We start from the raw sequence: 26,457 nt of genomic DNA, 5'->3' as shown, positions 1-26,457 counted from the left end.
CCCTGACACACACACACGCACCGACACACACACACACCCCGACACACACACACCCCCCGACACACACACACCCCCCGACACACACACACGCACCGACACACACACACGCACCGACACACACACACGCACCGACACACACACCCCCCCCCCCGACACACACACACCCCGACACACACACACCCCGACACACACACACACCCCGACACACACACACACCCCGACACACACACACACCCCGACACACACACACCCCCCGACACACACACACACCCCGACACACACACACCCCGACACACACACACACCCCGACACACACACACACCCCGACACACACACACCCCGACACACACACACCCCGACACACACACACCCCGACACACACACACGCACCGACACACACACACACCCCGACACACACACACACCCCGACACACACACACGCACCGACACACACACACGCACCGACACACACACACGCACCGACACACACACACCCCCCGACACACACACACCCCGACACACACACACCCCCCGACACACACACACACCCCGACACACACACACACCCCGACACACACACACACCCCCCGACACACACACACACCCCGACACACACACACCCCCCGACACACACACACACCCCGACACACACACACACCCCGACACACACACACACCCCGACACACACACACACCCCCCGACACACACACACCCCCCGACACACACACACCCCCCGACACACACACACACCCCGACACACACACACACCCCCGACACACACACACACACACCCCCCGACACACACACACACCCCGACACACACACACACCCCGACACACACACACACCCCGACACACACACACACCCCGACACACACACACACCCCGACACACACACACACCCCGACACACACACACACCCCGACACACACACACACCCCGACACACACACACACCCCGACACACACACACACCCCGACACACACACACACCCCGACACACACACACCCCCCGACACACACACACCCCCCGACACACACACACACCCCGACACACACACACCCCGACACACACACACACCCCGACACACACACACCCCCCGACACACACACACACCCCGACACACACACACCCCCCGACACACACACACCCCCCGACACACACACACACCCCCCGACACACACACACCCCGACACACACACACCCCCCGACACACACACACACCCCGACACACACACACACCCCGACACACACACACACCCCGACACACACACACACCCCCCGACACACACACACCCCGACACACACACACCCCGACACACACACACCCCGACACACACACACACCCCGACACACACACACACCCCGACACACACACACCCCGACACACACACACCCCGACACACACACACCCCGACACACACACACACACCGACACACACACACCCCGACACACACACACCCCGACACACACACACCCCGACACACACACATACACCGACACACACACACCCCGACACACACACACACCCCGACACACACACACACACCGACACACACACACACACGTTCAGCTCCTCTCCTGCAGAAGACTAGTGAAATCATTGCAACAAGAAATAAATGCTGGAATGTTCTATTATGCAGTGAATTTATGGGCTGTCTGGACACCCTGTAATGACTCCTGTATAGAGATATACTGGCTTCACAGCGCCACAATCCCGCCGCACATTTATGCAGAAGCAGTGGTTTAAGATGCTCTTGATGTAGTCACATATTTTATTAATCAACCAAGAAATTGATGCGATAGCAGATTAGACTGCGATTCTCCGTGACCCTCGCACAGCCCACATCACAACACGCTCGGGGCAACTCGAATGTACGACGCGTGTGAGTGCTGCTTTGGGATCACCATCACCTCTGACCTCAGACTTCCCCCTCCAACGCGGACCGTGTCCCGACCTTGGAAATGTATCGGCCGTTCCTTCATCGTCGCTGGGTCAAAATCCTGGAACTCTCTCCCTAACAAGCACGGTGGGAAAGCCATCGCGGCAAGGGCTGCAGTGCTTCAAGGAGAAGGCTCACCTTCTAAGGGTAACTCGGGATGGGCAATAAATGCGGCCACGTCGAATGAAATATCTTTATCATCAGGGTGGAGGGAATGGGACAGTTTCCCAAATCCTGGTTGGCCAGTGCCAAGAAAACCCAGGGCGGCCGCTCTTGGCCTATGTTGTGTGTTGTGTTGGCCGGTCTCTGGGCTGGGGTAGTAATTGAAACAGCTACAATTGGCTTCAGTGCCCTGGGTGTGAGGAGAGGTGGGGCGCAGGGCTCGCCAACACTCCAGGATCGGCCTGGAGGCTCCAGGAATTGAAGACCGATCTCCTGGGCACTGCTGCCGGCAAAAACCCCCGGGAGAGAAATCATCGGCACCTTACTAGATGCAGGAAGGATGTTCCCGATGGCGGGGGAGTCCAGAACCAGGGGTCACAGGCTAAGGATAAAGGGGTAAGCCACTTAGGACTGAGATGAGGAGGAATTTCTTCACCCAGAGAATCACACAGAATCACAGAAACCCCACAGTGCAGATAGAGGCCATTTCGGCCCATCGAGCCTGCACCGACACATATCCCACCCGATCCCCGTAACCCCTACACCAACACATATCCCACCCTATCCCCGTAACCCCACGTATTTAATCCCCCTAACACTAAGGGTCAATTTATCATAGCCAATCAATCTAACCCGCACATCTTTGGACTGTGGGAGGAAACCAGAGCACCCGGAGGAAACCCACGCAAACACGGGGAGAAAGTGCAAACTGTGTGGTGAACCTGTGGAATTCTCTACCACAGAAGGCAGTGGAGGCCAATTCATTAAATATATTCAAGAAGGAGTTAGATATATTTCTTAAGGCTAAAGGGATCAAGGGATATGGGGAGAAGGCAGGGACCGGGGACTGAATTTGGATGATCAGCCATGATCTGTTCCTGGGACTAGGGACAGGGTCACTGGCAAGACTTGGAAGCTAAGCAGAGCCAGGCCTGGTTAGTACCTGGAGGGGCGACCATCAGGGAAGACCAGGTGCAGAAGGTCACGGAAGGAGCCCCGAGGAGGGGCGGTTGGTGAGAAGGTCACGGAAGGAGGAGCGGCTGGTGAGCAGGCCCGGGCGTTGGGCTGAAGATTGTCGGACAGGAGGAATGGTGGAAATGGAATGGCGGCGCGCACCGACGCAGCGGCGTTGCTTCTCCCAGTCATGGGAGCTTGCAAGATCACATTTCGTTGTTCATGTACTTGTGCAATGACAATAAAGTTGAATTATTATTATTATGATCTCATTGAATGGCGGAGCGGGGCCGAATGGCCCACTCCTGCTCCTATCTTCTATGTTTCTTACAAAACTGGGGAGGGGGGTGGGGGGGAAAGGACTGTTTGACTGGTCGAGAATCATCCAATCAGGTAGCGAAGAGTCTGTTCGCTTCTCAATTGGCCGCGGAGTCAGGGCGTTGCGAGGATGGACATGTCGGGTGGCCAATGGCGCGAGTGTGGGGGGAGGGGCGACTCACCATTAACATCCTGGGGGTCACCATTGACCAGAAACTTAACTGGACCAGTCACATAAATACTGTGGCAACAAGAGCAGGTCAGAGGCTGGGTATTCTGCGACGAGTGTCTCACCACCTGACTCCCCAAAGCCTTTCCACCATCTACAAGGCACAAGTCAGGAGTGTGATGGAATACTCTCCACTTGCCTGGATGAGTGCAGCTGCAACAACACTCAAGAAGCTCGACACCATCCAGGACAAAGCAGCCCGCTTGATTGGCACCCCATCCACCACCTTAAACATTCACTCCCTCCACCACCGGCGCACCGTGGCTGCAGTGTGTACCATCTACAAGATGCACTGCAGCAACTCGCCAAGGCTTCTTTGGCAGCACCTCCCAAACCCGCGACCTCTTCCACCTAGAAGGACAAGGGCAGCAGGCGCATGGGAACACCACCACCTCCAAGTTCCCCTCCAAGTCACACACCATCCTGACTTGGAAATATATCGGCCGATCCTTCATCGTCGCTGGGTCAAAATCCTGGAACTCCCTCCCTAACAGCACTGTGGGAGCACCTTCACCACACGGACTGCAGCGGTTCAAGAAGGCGGCTCACCACCACCTTCTCGAGGGCAACTAGGGGATGGGCAATAAATGCCGGCCCTGCCAGCGACACCCACATCCCAGGAACGAATAATAAAAAATGACCTTGGGGCGTTTTTAATTACGTTAAAGGCGCTATGCAAATGCAAGTTGCTGTTGTGGACACCTCCAGGAATGCGTCCGTCCACAGTTGGCGACCCAGTCAGTGCCCCTGGGTCGGCGGAGGTGGAGCATTGTGGCGGGGGGGAGGGTGAAATCAGACAAGCTTTCTGCGAATCCTGCGGGAAAACAATTGCGTTGGAAGTGGGCTGAGGATCAGATCGAGAGGGCGATTTCTGGGAATTTAACATTTTGGTTCTAGAGAGAAAAAAACAGGCCTTTTTCTAAGCGGCGGGGGGGGGGGGAGATTTGTCAGAAGGCGAATTTCAGCCAGAAGTCAGTTTTGTAAATTAGAAATCTCCTTTTCTCCGCTAACTGTTGATTTTAATTATAAAAGGTTTTTGCATCATCTGCGAAACATAAGCTATTAACCCCGACCCATTGAGATTCACACTTGGCAACCGAAGATTCAAGATTTTTTTTTTAAAACAGAACCAACATTTTTATAGCGTCTTATCACATCGAATCATAGAATGTTCCTGAACAGCCTGTACTGGTGTTTTATGCCACAGGAGCCGCCTCGTCTAAATCCCACTCTCGGCTCGGCTCCCCCCCCACCCACCCCCGCATGTTAATATTCCTCTCGTCAAAGCAACGGTTTCAATCCATTCTAAAAGTAGTCCGCACCAGCTGCTCCAACAGTGAAACAAAAGCAGAATATTGCGGACGCTGGAATATGCTGGGAAGGCTCAGCAAGCCAGGCAGCGTCCGTGGAGCGAGGGAAGGTAGGGTTAATGTTTGAGGAGCAGAGTTAATGTTTCAGGTCAATGACCTCGCATCCTGACCCGAGACCTTAACTCTCTCTCTCTCTCGCTCTCCCCACAGTTGCTGCCTGACCTGCTGAGTCCTTGCAGCATTTTCCGTTTATCTCTTCTCTTAGGCAGTCCCTCGGAACCGAGGATGACTTGCTTCCACATTAAGAATGAGTTCTCAGGTGACTGACGAGTCCAATGCGAGACCTACAGTCTCCGTCACAGGTGGGGCAGACGGTGGTTGAAGGGGCGGGTGGGTGGGGTGCTTGGGTTTGACGTGCGCTCCTTGCGCTGCCTGCGCTTGGCTTCCGCTTGCTCCCGGCGAAGAGACTCGAGGTGTTCGGCGCCTTCCCGGATGCTTCTCCTGCACTTTGTGCGGTCTAGGGCCAGGGATTCCCAGGTGTCGGTGGGGGATGTTACACTTTTTCAAGGAGATTTTGAGGGTGTCCTTGAAGCGTTTCCTCTGCCCACCTGGGGCTCTCTTGCCGTGTCGGAGCTCCGAGCAGAGCGCTTGTTTTGGGAGTCTCGTATCGGGCATGCGGACAATGTGACCCGTCCATCGGAGCTGATTGAGCGTGGTCAAAGCTTCGGTGCTGGGGATGTCGGCCTGAGCGAGAACACTGACGTTTCCGTTTATATTTCTGCTACAACAACCTGCATTTATATAGTGCCTTTAATGTAGTAAAACATCCCAAGGCGCTGCACAAGAGCGATTATCAGACCAAATTTGACCACATGAGATATTAGGGCAGGTGACCAAACGCTTGGTCAAAGAGGTCGGTATTAAGGAGCGTCTTAAAGGAGGAGAGAGAGAGATGGAGAGGTTTAGGGAGGGAATTCCAGAGCTCGGGGCCCGGGTAGCTGAAGGCACGGCCGCCAATGGTGAAGCGATTAAAATCGGGGATGCTCAAGAGGCCAGAATTGGAGGAGCGCGGAGATCTCGGAAGATTGTGGGGCTGGAGGAGGTTACAGAGATTGGGAGAGGGGCGAGGGCCATGGAGAGATTTTCATTTTCTGGCGAGCTGTATCACTTGGAACTATAAGCACAAGGCACGGCCGCCGATGGTGGAGCGATATCGGGGGATGCGCAAGAGGCCAGAATTGGAGGAGCGCAGAGATCTCGGGGGCGGGGGGGTGGGGTGGTTGTAGGGGCTGGAGGAGGTTACAGCAATAGGGAGGCGGGGCGAGGAGGCCGTGGAGGTATTTGAACACAAGAATGAGAATTTTAAAATCGGACCGGGAGCCGATTGTCAGCAATGGTCAGAGGTGAACAGGCCGGGAGTGGGGGGGGGGGGGGGGGGGGTGGCAGGTGGGGGAGACTGGAGGAAGTTAACAGTTACAAAAGCGCGGAAAGTAAAATAGTTCTCTTTACAGGAGTGTGCATGTTGAACATACAGCGTGAGCGATCCCGGCACAGCCTCCCAACTGCTGCGTTAGAAGCTGTTTAAGTGACCCAGGGTAGTAAAATCAGTGAGCAGCAGGTTCGAGTTGAGTACAAAATTGGCCCACTGCGCTCCGGAGGAATGTGCATGTGTCTACTTTGTCGGCAGGGGGGCTTGTAGCAAAGAGCTAGTCAATGGATCGACAGGCGGGCACCATCTGTGTAAAAGTACTTCCAGCTGGTTGCACTTGCGCCACCTGCCCAGGCAGCGCTGTCCCCGAGGCTGCCCACCAGGGCCGGCAGGAGTCGGGGCGGCGCCGCAGGTTCTTGCTCCTTCCGGGCGGCTGGAGTTATTTCACCGGTGATATAAGGAGGAAACAGCAGAAGCCGACGGGCGGCGCGGCTGGCCCACGGGTCCGCGGAAGAGAGAGACGCGCACGGCATAAGGTCCTGGATTTTTAAATTCTCAGCCTTGTTTTCAAACCCGTCCCCCTCCCCTCCCGCTATCCCACAAAACCCTCCGAGATTTCTGCGCTTCTCCGACTTTTGTCCAATGCTGTTTAAATGATGGGACTAATTGGAGAGCTCTTTCAAAGAGGCAGGACGGGCCGAATGGCCTCCTTCTGTGCTTGATCATTCTATAGATAGGCTGTTGAGATGAAGCACTGACATCCCAAACATAAACTTGTCTTTCTCCTCCCACGGATACCATCAGTCCTGCTGCGTATTTCTAGCACTCTCTGTTCTTATTTCCAGCTGTCTGTGACTTTCTAAGATGTGGGGCAAATGGGATCGCTCTTTCAAAAGAGCCGGCATGGGTATGATGGGCTGAATGGCCTCCCTCTGGGCTGCACGGTTCTGTGCGAACCACACGCTAAAAGGGAATCACTCGACGCGCTCGCGAAGTGCTGCTCCCGGCCGGGCGAGGCTACTCGCGGGGAGCAACGCAGTCGGAAAGCGCACCCACCTGAGGGCGTGACGCAGCGAGGCTCCCGACCCCGGTGGAGTCCGAGCTGTGGAGCAGGATCGTAGGGGACGGGGGGTCATTCCCATAACCCTGAGGCGGTGGGTGGGGTGCGAGGCTCGCGGGCCACACGCCCCTGTACGAGCGGATCAGAAGCACCCGCACCCCCGGTGCAACGTTCCAATAACAAGAGGCACCCAAGTTGCAAAAAAAAACGCAAAATACCGCAGATGCTGGGAACCTGAAGTAAAAAACCTGGACCTGCTCGGCAGGTCAGGCAGCATCTGCGGAGAGAATTTAGGTCGGCTTAACGTTACAGGTCGACCGCCTTCGTCAGAATCGCCCCCCACCCCCCAAAAAAAGGTCATCAACCCGAACCATTAACCCTATCTTCCTGTCTCCACAGTCGCTCCCTGGCCTGCCGAGTGTCTCATTAGAATCGTAGGCTAAAGGGATCAAGGGATATGGGGAGAAGGCAGGGACAGGGTACTGAATTTGGATGATCAGCCATGATCTCATTAAATGGCGGAGCAGGCTCGAGGGGCCGAATGGCCTACTCCTGCTCCTATCTTCTATGTTTCTATGTAGAATCACACAGCACAGAAGGAGGCCATTCAGCCCATCGTGCCTGTGCCGGCTCTTTGAAAGAGCTCTCCGATTAGTCCCACTCCCCCCTGCTCTTTCCCCACAGCCCTGTAAACGTTTCCCCTTCAATTATTTAGCCAATTCCCTTTTGAAAGTTACTATTGAATCTGCTGCCACCGCCCTTTCAGGCAACGCGTTCCAGATCACAACAACTCGCTGCGTTAAAAGAATTCTCCTCGTCTCCCCCTCTGGTTCTTTTTTCGATTGGAAACAGTTTCTCCTTATTTACTCGATCGAAGCCCCCTCATGGTTTTGAGCGCCTCTGTCAAATCTTCCCCATAACCTTCTCTGCTTGAAGGAGAAAATCACCCCCGCCCCCCAGCTTCTCCACACAACCCAAGCCCCCCGTCCCCCCAACCATTCCAGTAAATCTTCCTCCGCACCCTCCCTAAAGTGCGGTGCCCAGAACCCGACACGACCCTGTCGAACTCTGCCCCAACAAAATTGTTGACATTGGAGAGAGTTGAACAGAAACACTGGCAAATGAATTAACAGGCGTCACACAAGCAGTTTTCTCTTTCAGTTTAAAAAAATCAACAAATTATTATTTTTTTTTTAAAAAGGGGAAAAACATTTTTTTTTTAAACAAGCACAATTCCTCTGTGTTCCGTTTGACGCAAGGTTCAGGCCTGATCTGTGAGTTCTTGTTTGATTTTAGGCTGGAGATATTAAAAGGAAAGGGAATGCTGGAGTGAAGTTGTGCTTTCATTATCTCGGGCCCCAGCTCCCACAGCGGCAATTACCAGAATACTCCTGTACAGCTTTAAACAGCAGCCTGTGCCCTGTTAAACACAGGCTAGGAACACTAGCAGCAGCCTGTGTTTTGTTAAACAGCAACGCAGGCTAGGAACACTTTCATTCCGGGGCTATTTTTTAAACTAAATCATAAACGCACGCTGTCTGTTTCCCATTTGCTTTTATTCGCAGTTAATTTATTCTGAAGAGCACCATGAATTTCTGCAACAGGGGCGCAGTGCCCGAGCTGACTGAGGGAGGGGGGGAAAGAGTGGGTCCCTGGGATGGGGAGGGAGCTCCCTTGCAAGGGATGGGAGGATTCCCTGGGAAGGAGAGGGGACAGGGACGGGGAGGCGGGGAATCTGTCCCTGGGGAAGGGGGGGGAATCTGTCGCTGGGGAAGGGGGGGGGGAATCTGTCCCTGGGGAAGGGGGGGGGGGGGAATCTGTCCCTGGGGAAGGGGGGGGGGGAATCTGTCCCTGGGGAAGGGGGGGGGAATCTGTCCCTGGGGAAGGGGGGGGGGAATCTGTCCCTGGGAAGGGGGGGGAATCTGTCCCTGGGGAAGGGGGGGGAATCTGTCCCTGGGGAAGGGGGGGGAATCTGTCCCTGGGGAAGGGGGGGGGTCTGTCCCTGGGGAAGGGGGGGGGAATCTGTCCCTGGGGAAGGGGGGGGAATCTGTCCCTGGGGAAGGGGGGGGGAATCTGTCCCTGGGAAGGGGGGGGGAATCTGTCCCTGGGGAAGGGTGGGGGGGGAATCTGTCCCTGGGGAAGGGGGGGGGAGAATGTCCCTGGGGAAGAGGGGGGGGAGAATGTCCCTGGGAAGGGGGGGGCTGCCCCTGGGAAAGGGGGGATGTCGTTGGGGAAAGGGTGGGGGAATATCTCTGGGAGGGGTGAATATCTCTGGGGGCGGGTGAATATCTCTGGGAGGGGGTGAATATCTCTGGGAGGGGGGAATATCTCTGGGAGGGGGGAATATCTCTGGGAGGGGGGAATATCTCTGGGAGGGGGGAATATCTCTGGGAGGGGGGAATATATCTGGGGGGGGGAATATCTCTGGGAGGGGGGAATATCTCTGGGGAGGGGGGAATATCTCTGGGAGGGGGGGAATATCTCTGGGAGGGGGGATATCTCTGGGAGGGGGGGATATCTCTGGGAGGGGGGAATATCTCTGGGAGGGGTGAATATCTCTGGGGGGTGAATATCTCTGGGGGGGTGAATATCTCTGGGAGGGGGGGAATATCTCTGGGAGGGGGGAATATCTCTGGGAGGGGGGGAATATCTCTGGGAGGGGGGGAATATCTCTGGGAGGGGGGAATATCTCGGAGGGGGGAATATTTCTGGGGGGGGAATATCTCTGGGAGGGGGGGGAATATCTCTGGGAGGGGGGAATATCTCTGGGAGGGGGGAATATCTCTGGGAGGGGGGAATATCTCTGGGAGGGGGGAATATCTCTGGGAGGGGGGAATATCTCTGGGAGGGGGGGATATCTCTGGGAGGGGGGGATATCTCTGGGAGGGGGGAATATCTCTGGGAGGGGGGAATATCTCTGGGAGGGGGGAATATCTCTGGGAGGGGGGAATATCTCTGGGAGGGGGGAATATCTCTGGGAGGGGGGGATATCTCTGGGAGGGGGGATATCTCTGGGAGGGGGGATATCTCTGGGAGGGGGGGAATATCTCTGGGAGGGGGGAATATCTCTGGGGGGGTGAATATCTCTGGGAGGGGGTGAATATCTCTGGGAGGGGGGGAATATCTCTGGGAGGGGGGGAATATCTCTGGGAGGGGGGGAATATCTCTGGGAGGGGGGGAATATCTCTGGGAGGGGGGGGGAATATCTCTGGGAGGGGGGGGAATATCTCTGGGAGGGGGGAATATCTCTGGGAGGGGGGGAATATCTCTGGGAGGGGGGGAATATCTCTGGGAGGGGGGGAATATCTCTGGGAGGGGGGGAATATCTCTGGGAGGGGGGGAATATCTCTGGGAGGGGGGAATATCTCTGGGAGGGGGGGAATATCTCTGGGAGGGGGGGAATATCTCTGGGAGGGGGGGAATATCTCTGGGAGGGGGGGAATATCTCTGGGAGGGGGGAATATCTCTGGGAGGGGGGAATATCTCTGGGAGGGGGGAATATCTCTGGGAGGGGGTTTCCCTGCACCGAGCAAATTTTAAGCAAGGCTTTTCCTGCTTTGAGAAATTCCCGTGGCATCTGAGCAACCCCCGATTATCTGCACAAGCCTCCGGTGAATCTTCGCCTCTCTCCCCTCCCCTCCCAATGCCTGTCGCCCCCAGCGGGACTCCCCCCTCGGGGTTAAGTGACTAACTCGGGGCTTTCCCAAATGTCAGGCACTGAACCATCAGGGGAGCCAAAATCATGCCTGGGCTCTCGGCCAGCTTTCCCCCACCGGCGCTGCCGTTAATCCTCGACTAGCCCAGGCAGGCAGAAGCACATCGCTCTTCGGCAACAGGAGCCACGCTCCCTCCCCTCCCCTCCCCACCCGCACCGACCCCTGGGGTCCAGGGTTTGCTCTGCGATTGAGCCCTTGGTTTTTTTAATTCAGTCTCTGCTACATGCAACTGGATCTTTTCAATCAGCTCATTCCTGTGCTCTCTCTCTCCCCATCCTCTCTGATTTGCTGGGGTCACACACTCCCCTCCCCAGTGACCTGTCTTCACGCATCAAGCGGTGGTTGTTTCGGGCTATTCGACTAGTGGGGCGGCATAATTCCGTCCTCAGCTGAACTCAGCAACACACACACACCTCTGCACTTTGCAACAGAGGCCACTGGTTAGGGGACAGTCTCAGTCCCAGAGGCGGTCAGACCATTCACAGCGACCCTTCTGTCAAAACCTCTGGCGAACTCTGCACACGCAGGAGGTGCAGCCTTGCTTGGATTGCTCAGCGTCACGAATACCCAGCTTCGTAATCTTCAGCAATGCAAACCAGACAAAAGTGACCATTATATTAAGCTCCCCCACCCCCGAAAAAAAAAATTCAGGCGCACAGATTAAAATTCACTAAGTTTAAACATCAGGGGAAACAAAAAAATAAAAGACTTGCATTTCTATAGCGCCTTTCACGACCACCGGACGTCTCAAAGCGCTTAACAGCTAATAACGTACTTTTTTTGAAGTGTAGTCACTGTTGTAATGTAGGAAACGCGGCAGCCAATTTGCGCACAGCAAGCTCCCACACACAGCAATGTGATAATGACCGGATCATCTGATTTTAGTGATATTGATTGAGGGCTAAATATTGACCCAGGACACTGGCCAATCTTTTAAGAGTAAAAAAAAATGTGCAAAAATGCCCCATATATAGAAAAAAAACCTTGCATTTCTATAGCGCCTTTCACGACCACCAGATGTCCCAAAGCGCTTTACAGCCAATGAAGTACTTGTTTTGAAGTGTGGTCACTGTTGTAATGTGGGAAACGCGGCAGGCAATTTGCGCACAGCAAGCTCCCACAAACAGCAACGTGATCATGATCGTTTAGTGATGTTGATTGAGGGATAAATATTGCCAAGGACACCGGGGATAACCTGGGGGCAGCAAGCCCATTATCCAACACAGTAACACCAGCCCAGCACAAAAGCACAGCACAGGGCTGCAACATACTGCATGCCACCTTTTAAGGTGAGGGTGGTAGTCTGCATTGAAAGAGTTTGCAGGTGGGGTGGGTGGAAGAACACCGGGGATAACCTGCTCTTCTTCGAAATAGTGGCCGCAGGATCTTTTAGGTCTGCGCCGAGAGGGCAGACAGGGGCCTCGGTTTAACGTCTGGTTGATATATTTCTTAAGGCTAAAGGGATCAAGGGATATGGGGAGAAGGCAGGGACAGGATACTGAATTTGGATGATCAGCCATGATCTCATTGAATGGCGGAGCAGGCTCGAGGGGCCGAATGGCCTACTCCTGCTCCTATGTTTCTATCCGAAAGACGGCACCTCCGACAGTGCGGCACTCCCTCGGCACTGCGCTGGGAGATCTCTGGAGTGCCCACAAACCTTCTGGCTCAGAGGCGAGAGTGCTACCCACTGAGCCACAGCTGACACACCTTAAGCAAGCTTTATTTTGGGCAATCATTTTCTGTCGGCTGAGCCTTTTGTTTTTTTTTATAACTTGCCGCTAGGTCCACCGCCTTTAATCGCACTGCAGTTTGCAGCGTCTGCCCCCGGGTGGCGATGGCGAGCCGCTGCACTATTCTGCCCCCCCCCCCCCGCCAACCTGTATCTCCCATTAAAGGCGAGAGGCTCGCAGCCGCTAAGCCCTGGGGCAGCAAGCCCATTATCCAACACAGTAACACCAGCACACAACACAACACAGGGCTACCACACACTCCAGTCACCTTTTAAAGGTGAGGGAGACAGTCTGCATTAAAAGAGTTTGCAGGTGGGGGTGGAGGTGGAAGAAATGCACAATCCCTCCACAACCTTCCCCCCCCCACAAAAAAATTGAAACTCAAAAAGAGACAGAGAAAAAAATGATGTTTTGCAAAAAAAAAAATTTTAAATTGCAGCCTGCAAAAAGAAAAAAATGCTCCACCATCAGATTATTGCAAGGGGGGGGGGCAATAAATTATTGAGTGCAATGCACTTGGCATATCTTAATTGTAAAAGGCGAGAATTGCATGCAAGTTTTTTAAAGAACTGCCAAATGCAACAAAGATCAGGGCAAATTGCAAATGCAACGCAGAAATATTGCAGATACTCACGATTTTAAAGGACTCTGAATGACTGTCGCCATTTTGATACAATAAAATACTGTAGAATCACAATTGTGGTTTTAGCATTACATTTTGACCATTCAGAATATGGAACAGGGCTGCGGCCAGAAAGCAGCCAATCAGAGGCGGCCGGGCGCCTGGGGAGCGACGTCACCTGTGTGGAGGGGCGGGGCCGCGCCTGCGCACCGAGAGAGGGGGAAGAGAGAGAAAGAGGGGTGCCCCGCTGCCTGCTGGGAGTTGTAGTTCCCATGGGGGCCCCGCTGCCTGCTGGGAGTTGTAGTCCCCCCACCCCTCCACCCCCACTTTCTCTCTCTCCAGCCTCCCTTGGATTGGAGCTGTCAATCACTCAGGATGGGGCTCAACTCCCCTTCATTCATAATCACACTGCACAGAGGGAGCTGTGAGGTTTCTTTACTGCCCACCACTTGATTGGGCGGTGCAGAAGTTTCCAAATATTTAACCAGCAGTTGTGTGTTTTTTTTAAGTTGCTCTTTTATCCATTAAAAGTGTTTTCACCAGAATAGTTCCGGGGATGGGGGATCTTAGCTACAAGGACAGGTTGGAGAAGCTGGATTTGTTTTCATTAGAGCAAAGGAGGTTGAGGGGTGATTTGATAGAGGTGTACAAGATTATGACGGGTTTGGATAGGCTGGACGGGGAAAGGCTGTTCCCACTAGTTGATGGTACAAGGACTAGGGGACGCAGATTTAAGGTTTTGGGCAAGAGATACAGGGGGGGACGTGAGGAAAAGCTTTTTTACGTAGCGAGTGGTGAGGACCTGGAACTCGCTGCCGACGGAAGTGGTGGAAGTGGAGACACTCAAGGGGAGACTGGATAGGCACTTGAGGGAAATAAATCAAATCAAATCAAAATCAAATCAACTTTTATTGTCATTGTTAGTGCACAAGTGCAGTACAACGAAATGTAGGCTTGCGGCTCCCGAGAGTGTACATTTAGATTAAGACATTTAAACATTCAACATACATTTGGCTTGTAATACATTAACATAAACATAACCATAACTTGCAGGGCTACGGGGATAGAGCGGGGGAATGGGACTGACTGGATTGCTCTAGAGAGCCGGCACGGACTCGATGGGCCGAATGGCCTCCTTCTGTGCCGCTATGACTCTATTACATCATTACACAGTATTTACAGCACAGAAACAGGCCATTCGGCCCAACTGGTCCGTGCCCGGTGTTTATGCCCCACACCAGCCTCCTCCCACCCCTCTTTATCTCACCCCATCAACATATCCTTCTATTCCTTTCTCCCTCACGTACTTAGCTATTTTCAGCCACTCCGTGTGGTAGAAAGTTCCACATTCTCACCACTCTCTGGCTAAAGTAACTTTCTAGAACTTAAGCCACTTCAGTTTTTGCAATTGGCCATCTGTGGCTCAGTGGGTAGCATGCTGGCCCTCTGGGTCAGAAGGTCGTGGGTTCAAGTCCCACTCCAGGGACTTGAGCATAAAAATCCAGGCTGACACTCCCAGTGCAGTGCTGAGGGAGTGCCGCACTGTCAGAGGTGCCGTCTTTCGGATGAGATGTTAAACCGAGGCCCCGTCTGCTCTCAGGTGGATGTAAAAGATCCCGCGGCCACTATTTCGAAGAAGAGCAGGGGAGTTCTCCCCAGTGTCCTGGAGCCAATATTTATCCCTCAATCTACATAATAAAACAGATTATCTGGTCATTACCACATTGCTGTTTGTTGGATCTTGCTGTGCGCAAATTGGCTGCCGCGTTTCCTACATTACAACAGTGACTACACTCCAAAAAGTACTTCATTGGCTGTGAGGCGCTTTGGGACGTCCGGAGGTGGTGAAGGCGCTATAGAAATGCAAGTCTGTCTTTTTTTGGCAATTCTAGGCCTCTGGCCACGAGAGAGAGGGGCCCGAGCGCTGGTACCTGGGGCATATTCGGGGAAGGGGGCGTGAAAGGGGGAACTATCCTTTTGATCAGTCGGGGGTCTGATGTATGGAACCTATAGAACCTCTGAAACAAGCCGCTGAGAAATCAAACAAACTTTCTATTTGCCCAAGTACATGTTGCACCCTGTCAGGACACACTCCAGGGAGCCAACTACAGGTGGCAAGAGTCAAATCTTAGGACACCCCTCCAAGTGGGTCATAGAGTCATAACGGCACAGAAGGAGGCCATTCGGCCCATCGAGTCCGTGCCGGCTCTCTGTAGAGCAATCCAGTCAGTCCCATTCCCCCGCTCTATCCCCGTAGCCCTGCAAGTTTATTTCCCTCAAGTGCCTATCCAGTCTCCCCTCGAAAACATTGAGTGTCTCCGCTTCCACCACTTCCGTCGGCAGCGAGTTCCAGGTCCTCACCACTCGCTGCGTAACAATGTTTACCTAGTCAGTAGCACTTCAGTCTGACTCCGAAGGTTTTGGCTGCAATCCCGAAGCCAGACTTGAACTCAGAATCTCCCAATCTCTATAGCCTCCTCCAGCCCTGCAACCAATGTCCGCCGTAAAGCTGCACCGCGGCCTGCCTACCCCAGTGGGCGGCCCATTCAAATTTTTGTGCGTGTTGCGGTATCTACAACGTAAAAGTCAGTGAGCAGTCTGCGTGAGACCTTGCACAATGACCGTGCGACCACGCCACTTAAGGGCAACTTTGCCGACAACTCTCCGAGATCTCTGTGCACCTCCAATTCTGGCCTCTTGCACATCCCTGATTTCCTTCGTCCCACCATTGGCGGCCGTGCCCTCGGCTGTCTGGGCCCTGAGCTCTGGAATTCCCTCCCTAAACATCTCCGCCTCTCTCTCCTCCTCCTGTTGTCCTGGCCAATATGTGATAGGGTCCGAGGTTATGATCTGAAATTGTTGAACTCGATATTGAGTACAGAAGGCTGTAAAGTGCCTGATCGGAAGATGAGGTGCTGTTCCTCGAGCTTACGCTGAGCTTCATTAGAACAGTGCAAGAGGTCGAGGACGGTGAGGTCAGAGTGGGAGTGGAGCGGAGAATTAAAGTGACAGGCGACCGGAAGCTCGGGGTCACCCTTACGGACTGAACGGAGGTGTTCTGCAAAGCGGTCACCCAATCTGCGTTTGGTCTCCCCAATGTAGAGGAGACCACATCGTGAGCAGCGAATACAGAATACTAAATTGCAAGAAGTACAAGTAAATCGCTGTTTCACCTGGAAGGGGTGTTTGGGGCCCTGGACAGTGGGAAGGGGGGAGGTATAAGGGCAGGTGTTGCATCTCCTGCGCTTGCACGGGAAGGTGCCAGGCGAAGGGGAAGGGGTGCTGGGGATGGTAGAGGAGTGGACCAGGGTGTCGCGGAGGGAGCGGTCCCTACGGAATGCTGAAAGGGGAGGTGAGGGGAAGATGTGTTTGGTGGTGGGATCACGCTGGAGGTGGCGGAAATGGCGGAGGATGATCTGTTGAATGTGGAGGCTGGTGGGGTGAAAGGTGAGGACAAGGGGAACTCTCTTTCTCTGTACTTCTCTCAAATCAGAAGGTTGTGGGTTCAAGTCCCACTCCAAGAGACTTTGAACATGTAAATCTAGGCGGGCACTGTGCTGCGGGAGTGCTGCACTGTCAGAGGTGCCGTCTTTCGGGTGAAACATTAAACCGAGGCCCCATCTGCCCCCTCAGGTGGACATGAGTAGATCCAATATTCAAAGAAGAGCAGGTGAGTTCACAGTGTAAAATTTTTGTTTGATAACACTCCTGTGAAGTGCCTTGGGACGTTTTACTACATTAAAGGCGCTGTATAGATGCAAGTTGTTGTTGTTGTCCTGGCCAATATTTAAAGAAAAATATCTCATTGTTTGTGGGATCTTACTGTGCACAAATCGGTTTTGATTTTGACTGAATTTGGAACTGAATTTGGACGATCAGCCATGATCTCATTGAATGGCGGAGCGGGCTGGAGGGGCCGAATGGCCTACTCCTCCTGCTCCTATCTTCTGTGTTTCCTAAAGTCCCAACAGTGGCTTCCAAAGTACTTCAAGCGACTTCCCGGGGTTGTGAAAGGCGCTATATAAATGCAAGTATTTTTTTTTTTAAAAAGCAGGCCCTTATTTTAGCCTGATCAATAAAATCTATAATTGATTTGTAGCTAGAATATATGCTCTGAGCTTACAAGCTTACTGGGCCAGGCTGCAAGTTAGCATTTACAGAGTGGGACTTTGCCCAGTGGGGTTTATAATCAGGCGTCTGATGCCTGGAGGGGGGACTCAGAATAACATCGGCAGTCTGTCATATGACACGGCAGGGCAGCCTGATTTGCTGGGGGGGTTTTCGCTCTCTCTCTCTCCCTGTGCTGCTTCCTTTATGTCTGCTACAGAATTGTGTGACAAGGAAAGTGGAGGCCGTTCAGCCGATTGACTTATTTTAAGCAGCTGCCTGCGAGCCTTCATGAAGAGAGGTGAAACGAGACGAAAGGGGGGAGGAGGAGAAGGAGAAGAGAGCCTGAAAATGATTTGAAAAGGGTGTTGTTGTTGCTGTGTCACTTTCCCCCTCCCCTCCGAGCCCTGCAAAAAAAAATAACAACACAACTAGGAATGAAAAAGAAAATGTCCTCGTCACTACTGCAAGAAATGGGAGAGCTGAAGATCAACAGCGAGAGGGGGAAAAGGACGGCAAGCTTTCTACTGGTGGATGAGAATGAAACACTGCAGGTAAATTTCAAGCCTGAATCATCAGCGGGGTGTAATTGATCAGCTTTTTTTTATTGTGTTTGTTTGTTGGTCGGTTTCACCGCAACTTGACTTTGTGCATGGCCTGAAATCGACATACGCCCCTTTATGAAAGGGACACAAGGGAGGCTGTTTGTGAATGAATGGTTGGTTGGGTGCGATGCAAAATTAAAATGTGGCTGGAAGGTGTTGGGAATTGTAACGAGCAGTGTAACCATTCGCACCGATACTTTGTGGCCAGGCGGACTCGCGTTTGGCTACATTGAGCCATCAAGGGATTCCCCAGCTTCCAAACACACACACACACTAACCTGCTCTTTAAAAAACTGCGACACCTCTAGTATACCTGCTACTGCGATCGGTACTTTCGATTTAGTTGGTTGGTGTAAGTTTTTTTTTTAATGAACTAGGTCTATTCTGACTTCCCCCCACCACCTACTGTGTGTCAGCCAGTGGGTCGCCCTCTCTCTCGGAGGCCAATTCATTAAATATATTCAAGAAGGCGTTAGATATATTTCTTGAGGCTAAAGGGATCAAGGGGTATGGGGAGAAGGCAGGGACAGGGTACTGAATTTGGATGATCAGCCATGATCTCATTAAATGGCGGAGCAGGCTCGAGGGGCCGAATGGCCTACTCCTGCTCCTATCTTCTATGTTTCGCCTCCTAAGTCAGAAGGTTGTGGGTTCAAGTTCCACTCCAGAGACTTGAGCACATAACCCAGGCCGACACTCCCAGTGCAGTGCTGAGGGAGTGCCGCACTGTCGGAGGTGCCGTCTTTCGGATGAGGCGTTAAACCGAAGCCCCCGTCTGCTCTCTCTGGTGGACGTAAACAATCCCGCGGCCACTATTTCGAAGAAGAGCAGGGGGAGATCTCCCCGGTGTCCTGGGCCCAATATTTATCCCTCAATCAACATCACTAAAAACTCTCAGATGATCTGATCATTGTCACATTGCTGTCTGTGGGAGCTTGCTGTGCGCAAACTGACTGCTGCGTTTCCTACATTACAACAGTGACTACACTTCAAAAAGTGCTTAATTGGCTGTAAAGCGCTTTGGGACGTCCTGAGGTTGTGAAAGGTGCTGTAGAAATATAAGTCTTTCTTTCTTTGACATGTCTCTTTTAAGTTACTGTTGAAGAGGGGGGATAAACAGGGCCACCGCTCAATTGGCAGCAAATCCTTAGAATCCATAATTCATGATAAAAATTGAAGGCCTTGTAGAAATGCACGGGTTAATCATTAGCAGCCAGCAGATATTTGTTCAAAGTGTCAGCCGTGGCTCAGTGGGCAGCATTCTCACGTCTGAGTCAGAAGGTCGTGGGTTCAAGTCCCACTCAGAGAGTAATCTAGGCTGACTTTAGTTCGGTACCGAGGGAGTGCTGCACTGTCAGCGATGCTGCCTTTCAGGTGAGATGTTAAACAGAGGCTGTCCTCTCTGGTGGATGTAGACGATCCCATGGTAATATTCAAAGACGAGCAGGGGAGTTCCACTGAGGATTCCCCTCTGCTGTGGTTGACCCGTCCCTCGATGGGTCCGTTCCATTTCCTGCACTTCTGCTCTCACCCCTTCCCCCCTCCCTCCCGGAACCACGATGGAGTTCCCCTTGTCCTCACCTTTCACCCCACCAGCCTCCACATTCGACGGATCATCCTCCGCTATTTCCGCCACCACCAACGTGACACCACCACCAAACACATCTTCCCCTCGCCTCCCCTTTCAGCATTCCGTAGGGACCGCTCCCTCCGCGACACCCCTGGTCCACTCCTCAATCACCCCCCAGCACCCCTTCCCCCTCCCCACAGCATCTTCCCGTGCAAGAGCAGGAGATGCAACACCTGCCCTTTTACCTCTTTCCCCCCCCCCCCCCCCCCCCCCCCACTGTCCAGGGCCCCAAACACCCCTTCCAGGTGAAACAGCGATTTACTTGTACTTCTTGCAATTTAGTATACTGTATTCGCTGCTCACGATGTGGTCTCCTCTACATTGGGGAGGCCAAACGCAGATTGGGTGACCGCTTTGCGGAACACCTCCGTTCAGTCCGTAAGGGGGACCCCGAGCTTCCGGTCGCCTGTCACTTTAATTCTCCGCTCCATTCCCACTCAGACCTCACCGTCCTCAGCCTCTTGCATTGTTCCACGGAAGCTCAGCGTAAGCTCGAGGAACAGCACCTCATCTTCCGATTAGGCACTTTACAGCCTTCTGGACTCAACACAGAGTTCAACAATTTCAGACCATAATCTTTGCCCCCATTTATTCAGGCGGCAGCTGTTGATGATTCTGCCATTCCCAATTTGCAACATTAACCACTCCTGCCGTCCAGCCTATCACAGACCATCCCTTTCGTTCTTTCCTCCCCTCCCCCCTTTCTCTGCTTCTGCACCGGCTTAAAACCTGTTACATCTCCAACTTTTACCATTTCTGACGAAGGGTCACAGACCTGAAATGTTAACTCTGTTTCTCTCTCCACGGATGCTGCCTGACCTGCTGAGTGTTTCCAGCATTTTCTGTTGTTATTTTAGATTTCCAGCATAAGAACATAAGAACATAAGAAATAGGAGCAGGAGTAGGCCAATCGGCCCCTCGAGCCTGCTCCGCCATTCAATAAGATCATGGCTGATCTGATCCTAACCGCCAATCCACTATCACAGAACCATCTCCTGAATCTAACAGAATTAGACACACAAAATAGGAGCAGGATCAGGCTACACGGCCCCTGGGCCCGCTCCGCTACCCACAGGGCCATGACCGATCCGAACCTAGACTCATGTCCGCAGTATTTTGTTATTGTAGTTGTGTGAGTTCTACCGGTATCCTGACTTGATCTGGTCATTATCGCATTGCTGTTTGTGGGATCTTGCTGTGTGCAAATTGGTTGCTGCATTTCCTACATTACAACAGTGACCACACTTCAAAAAAGTACTTCATTGGCTGTAAAGCGCTTTGGGACGTCCTGAGGTCACGAAAGGCGCTATAGAAATGCAAGTCTGTCTTTTCTCTATACTTGCCTACAGTAACTGCACTTCGAAAGTAATTTATTGTCTAAAGCGTGCTGACCTTGACTGACCTGACCCTGGCTGGATTTGTGTCTTCAGATCATTTGCGTTGTCCCAAACAAGCCCCCCCTTGACCCCAGCTAAGGGTCTAGTGGTGGAGGAAGCATTGGCCTCTGTTGTCATGGCCCCCCTCGCCCGCACCCACACCATGGCTAATCTCCAATAAGAGAGGGGATCGGAGCGCCCCTCGAAATGAGAGCTCTGTGAGCGAGCAGCTAAATGAAAGAAGAGGATCCGGATCTGGATCGGACCCCCCCCCCCCCCTCACCTCGCCTCACCTCACGAACTCTGCAGCCCTTAACCTGGGTCTGATGTAGGGAAAAGTCACCTTCCATCCCTTCGGGGGAAGCCGGGGATGTCCCATGGAGATGGCGGGGGAGTCTAGAACCAGCGGTCACGGTCTAAGGATAAGGGGTAAGTCATTTAGGACAGAGATGAGGAGGAATTTCTTCACCCAGAGAGTGGTGAACCTGTGGAATTCTCTGCCACAGAAGGCAGTTGAGGCCAATTCATTAAATATATTCAAGAAGGAGTTAGATACATTTCTTAAGGCTAAAGGGATCAAGGGATATGGGGAGAAGGCAGGGACAGGGTACTGAGTTTGGATGATCAGCCATGATCTCATTGAATGGCGGAGCAGGCTCGAGGGGCCGAATGGCCTACTCCTGCTCCTATCTTCTATGTTTATTCCGGGCGCCCCTTAAACTGAGAGCTCTGTGAACGTGCAGGTAAGTGAAGGAAGAGGATCCGGATCTGGATCGGACCTCCCCCCACCCCCCTCCCCTCAGCTCATGAACTCTGCAGCCCTTAACCTGGGTCTAATGTAGGGAAAAGGCACCTTCCATCCCTTCGGGAGAACTCCCCAGGTGCAAAGGGCAGGAAATTTGGCCCGAATGTCTCCCGTGACACTGACAGGCACCCGGTACCCCACTGGGCAGCAGAGTGCATCTTGAACTGTCTAACAGAATGTCAGTCTGGCTCCAATTTGTGTTGCTGAAGGTGGGAGGGGAGATTTGAGAGCATGAATTAAGAGTATCGCACAAAATTAACGCCTTCAGAATTAAATGTGATTCTTCCTTTATCGGCACCGATAGAATAAATACGGCCCAGCGAGTCTTTATTTTCAGTAACATGGGAATAACACCCGTGTGGGTGACACATGCTGTACCTGTCACGCAGCCACTTCAAGCGTGAAGTGAGTCACTCAGTGCAGACTCTCCTTCTAACTGACCCTGTCCCCGTGAGACTGCTCTTGGGCCTGGGCCTGGCCGTTAATGCCCCCCCCCCCCCCCCGAGGGAGCGCGCGGTGCCCGTCGGAACGCTCGAGGCCTTCCGCGACTGGTGGGCAGCGGAGGGACTGGACTGTGTAGTCGATAAAATGGAACAAAATTATAATTTTGAAAAGTTTTTTTTAATCAGAATTTGGAATTCATTGTTTGTGAATGGGGGGGTCAATTATGACAATTATGACTTGAGGGTTTAAGTGCTTCGTTTAAGGATTAATCATCCTAATTGATTAACCAAAAGAGCTGTGATTAAAGCTGACCACACCCGCCCAGATTACAGGCTCATTTACTGAGCTCTAGGGTGTTCATACCTGGGAGGTGCAGGGATTCCCTTTCGGAAGCTTTACACCTGGTTCTCTTGTTTAAACCAAATCCCACGGATCAGGGCAGCACCGTGGCTGAAAATATTCACGTCCCAAAGCGCTTTACAGCTAATGAAGTACTTTTTGAAGTGCAGACACTGTTGTAATGTGGGAAACATGGCAGCCAATTTGCGCACAGCAAGCTCCCACAAACAGCAATGCGATAATGACCAGATCATCTGTTTTTTGTGATAGTTTAGAAAGCAAATATTGGCCCCAGGACACCGGAGAGAACTCCCCCTGCTCTTTGAAATAGTGGCCGTGGGATTGTCCACCTGAGAGGGCAGACGGGGCCTCAGTTTAATGTCTCATCTGAAAGACGGCACCTCCGACAGTGCAGCGCTCCCTCAGCACTGCCTTGGAGTGTCGGTCCGGATTTTTGTGCTGAAGTCTCTGGAGTGGGACTATGAACCCACAACCTTGCCATCAAGTCAGGAGTGTGATGGAATACTCTCCACTTGCCTGGATGAGTGCAGCTGCAACAACACTCAAGAAGCTCGACACCATCCAGGACAAAGCAGCCCACTTGATTGGCACCCCATCCACCACCTTAAACATTCACTCCCTCCACCACCGGCACACCGTGGCTGCAGTGTGGACCATCTACAAGATGCACTGCAGCAACTCGCCAAGGCTTCTTCGGCAGCACCTCCCAAACCCGCGACCTCTTCCACCTAGAAGGACAAGGGCAGCAGGCACATGGGAACACCACCACCTCCAAGTTCCCCTCCAAGTCACACACCATCCTGACTTGGAAATATATCGGCCGTTCCTTCATCGTCGCTGGGTCAAATCCTGGAACTCCCTCCCTAACAGCACTGTGGGAGCCCCTTCACCACACGGACTGCAGCGGTTCAAGAAGGTGGCTCACCACCACCTTCTCAAGGGGCGATTAGGGATGGGCAATAAATGCTGGCCTTGCAAGCGACGCTCACATCCCATAAACGAATAAAATGTTCCCCGTAATTTTTTTCTGTGCTGCCCGTCCCATTCAAAAGTCCACGCATAGGTGTTTTTTTTCCCAATTTAAAAGCCGGCTGACCGGCCTTGTGGGACCCCTGGAGCGCCATGCGGGACGTGCAGCTTAAAGGGAACATTACTGATCATACTCTGAGGCGAGAGTGCTACCCACTGAGCCAGGGCTGACGAGCGTACCGAGAAAGGGTTAACGTGCCTTCTTGTCCCAAAGGTGACGGACGAGGAAAGCTTTGTGGAGAAACTGGGGACCGCGGGCGACGAGGCCGTCAAGGTCCTTTCCATTTTCGGCAACACCGGGGACGGCAAGTCTCACACCTTGAACGCCACGTTCTTCGAAGGCCGTGAGGTGTTCGGCACCTCGGAGACCCAGGACTCCTGCACGGTGGGGGTGTGGGCGGCCTTTGACCCCTCGCTCTCCCTCATCGTGCTGGACACCGAGGGCCTGCTGGGCGCCACAGCCAAGCAGAACCAGCGGATGCGGCTGCTGCTGAAGGTGCTGGCCGTCTCCGACATCGTCATCTACCGCACCCGGGCCGAGCGACTGCACAACGACCTCTTCCGCTTCCTAGGCAACGCCTCGCAGGCCTACCTCCGGCACTTCACCAGCGAGCTGAGGGCCATGTCGGACCGCTGCGGCCTGGAGGTCCCCCTCTCCAGCCTGGGGCCGGCGATCGTCATCTTCCACGAGACCTCCAACACTAAGTTACTGGGCAGCGGTAAGTGCTGGCGGAGCGGGCAAGGGGGGATTGGCGTTTAGTGTGGGGTTGGGGGGGCGTGGGGTGGGTCACTGACCTTTCACCTCCAGTGAGAGACCTCAAATCCAGCCCGGGGGTCTCGGTGCGGGGTGGGGGTTTTCTACACGTAATAATGAATCTTCAAACCCAAATCCCAGTGGGCTTCAGACAGCAATGCAAAATTGGCACTAAAATAACAAAAGAAAATGCTGAGCTTGGTGCTAACTCCTTTTGACAGGGTGGATGTGGAGAGGATGTTTCCTCTTGTGGGAGAATCTAGAACTAGGGGTCACTGTTTAAAAATAAGGGGTCGCCCATTTAAGACAGATGAGGAGAAATGTTTTCTCGCAGAGGGTCGCGAGTCTTTGGAATTCTTCCTCAGAGGGCGGTGGAAGCAGAGTCTTTGAATATTTCTAAGGCAGAGGTCGATAGATTCTTGGTAAGCAAGGGGGGTGAAAGGTTATCGGGGGTAGGCGGGAATGTGGAGTAATCGGATCGGCCGCGATCTTATTGAATGGCGGAGCAGGCTCGAGGGGCCGAGTGACCTCCTCCTGCTCCTAATTCGTATGTTCCCCAAGGCTGATGGTAGACGTAAGAATCGCTGCCCAGCAGTAGTGGGGGGGGGGCTGCTGTTTGGAGGTTGGGACTGAGGCCAACTATTGGGGCAGTGTAGAGGGAGCTCTACTGCGCATCTACCCTTGGGGAGGTGGGAACTGCGGCCTATGGGTCTCACGGTCCCTCCCCACCCCCCACAATCTCTGGCCTACTCAGCCCACGATGTCCAGTCCTATTGGTGCCTGTATTTTCCGCTCGCTGGCTTGTCCTGGTTTGCAGGCCTGGAAGTTTGGGAAAGGGCTGTTCTTGGATCATTGGTGACTAATTCTAAATCGGAATCTGCTGGTAGCAGGAACTGGAGAGATCTGCAAACCAGCGGGAAAGAGGATTGAAACTCGGTGGCCCCTGATTTTAACTCCCTCTGCCTGTCGGAGATACCGGGATGGGGTAGGGGCAATTAAAATGAGTTACCCCCTCCGATCCCACTGTCTTTCCACTGTGTCCCGAGCTTAACGTCTTTTGAGCAGGCAAGTGGGACACCTGCAGAAAGAGAGCGGGATCCTCCTTCAAATAGCATCAGGATTCAGGACCCCACTGCGACTATACGTGGAGGCCTGAGCAGGGTGGGGGGGGGGGGGGGCGAGGTGACGGCTTACCCCATCTCCCAGGCCAGACCTGTCGGGAGGGGGGACTGGGAGCCAGAAGAGGCCCAGGCAGGGTAGGTTTTATTTGAGGTGTCCTTGAGGGGCCAGGAGTGCTTCACCCCACCCCCCAACCCCGCACTCCCTGCCCCCCCGGGCCTCTCAAGGAAGCCTTGGGCCTCCCTTGCCCTGCACTTCTACCGCCCCCACCTCACTGCTTACCTGGGACCCTGGCTGTGGCCTCCTGCTGACCCAATTCTCCCCCAGCCCGCCCGCCGGTCTGGTGGTGGATCTGACCAGGTTCGGGAGGGAGTCGGAGTTCGTTTATCAATTTTTAAATCCTCATCATCCTTGTTTTCAAATCCCTCCATGGCCTCCTCGCCCCCCCCCCTCCCTATCTCTGTAACCTCCTCCAGCCCTACAACCCTCCGAGATCTCTGCGTTCCTCCAATTCTGGCCTCTTGAGCATCCCCGATTTCAATCACTCCACCATTGGCGGCCGTGCCTTCAGCTGCCTGGGCCCCGAGCTCTGGAATTCCCTCCCTAAACCTCTCCGCCTCTCTCTCCTCCTTTAAGACGCTCCATAAAACCGACCTCTTTGACCAGACTTTTGGTCACCTGTCCTAATATCTCCTTATGTGGCTCGGGGTCAAATTTTGTCTGATTTACGCTCCTGTGAAGTCTCTCTCTCT

The 26,457-nt window shown here is 53.4% G+C and overlaps 2 protein-coding genes across 2 annotated transcripts in view; both read left to right on the top strand.

Annotated features, from left to right (window-relative positions):
• LOC147096692 (homeobox protein otx5) overlaps positions 1 to 26,457 on the top strand; it is a 213,841-nt gene that overhangs the window by 97,568 nt on the left and 89,816 nt on the right. The gene's annotated exons all lie outside the window — the stretch shown is intronic.
• The window catches only part of LOC147096693 (zinc finger FYVE domain-containing protein 1-like), a 31,117-nt gene continuing 22,376 nt past the window's right edge, over positions 17,717 to 26,457 (top strand). The window contains exons 1-2 of the mRNA XM_085973126.1: positions 17,717 to 18,137; positions 24,047 to 24,551. Of these exons, the coding sequence (XP_085829252.1) occupies positions 18,021 to 18,137; positions 24,047 to 24,551 (622 nt within the window). The 5' untranslated portion in view covers positions 17,717 to 18,020. The remainder of the gene's footprint in view (positions 18,138 to 24,046; positions 24,552 to 26,457) is intronic.

Source organism: Somniosus microcephalus, chromosome 34, assembly GCF_052327205.1.
Source record: "Somniosus microcephalus isolate GS21.2 chromosome 34, FLI_Smic_1.0, whole genome shotgun sequence".
Lineage (NCBI taxonomy): Eukaryota > Metazoa > Chordata > Chondrichthyes > Squaliformes > Somniosidae > Somniosus > Somniosus microcephalus.
Note: the sequence above shows the minus strand (reverse complement) of the source record. Positions and strands in the feature narration are given on the sequence as shown.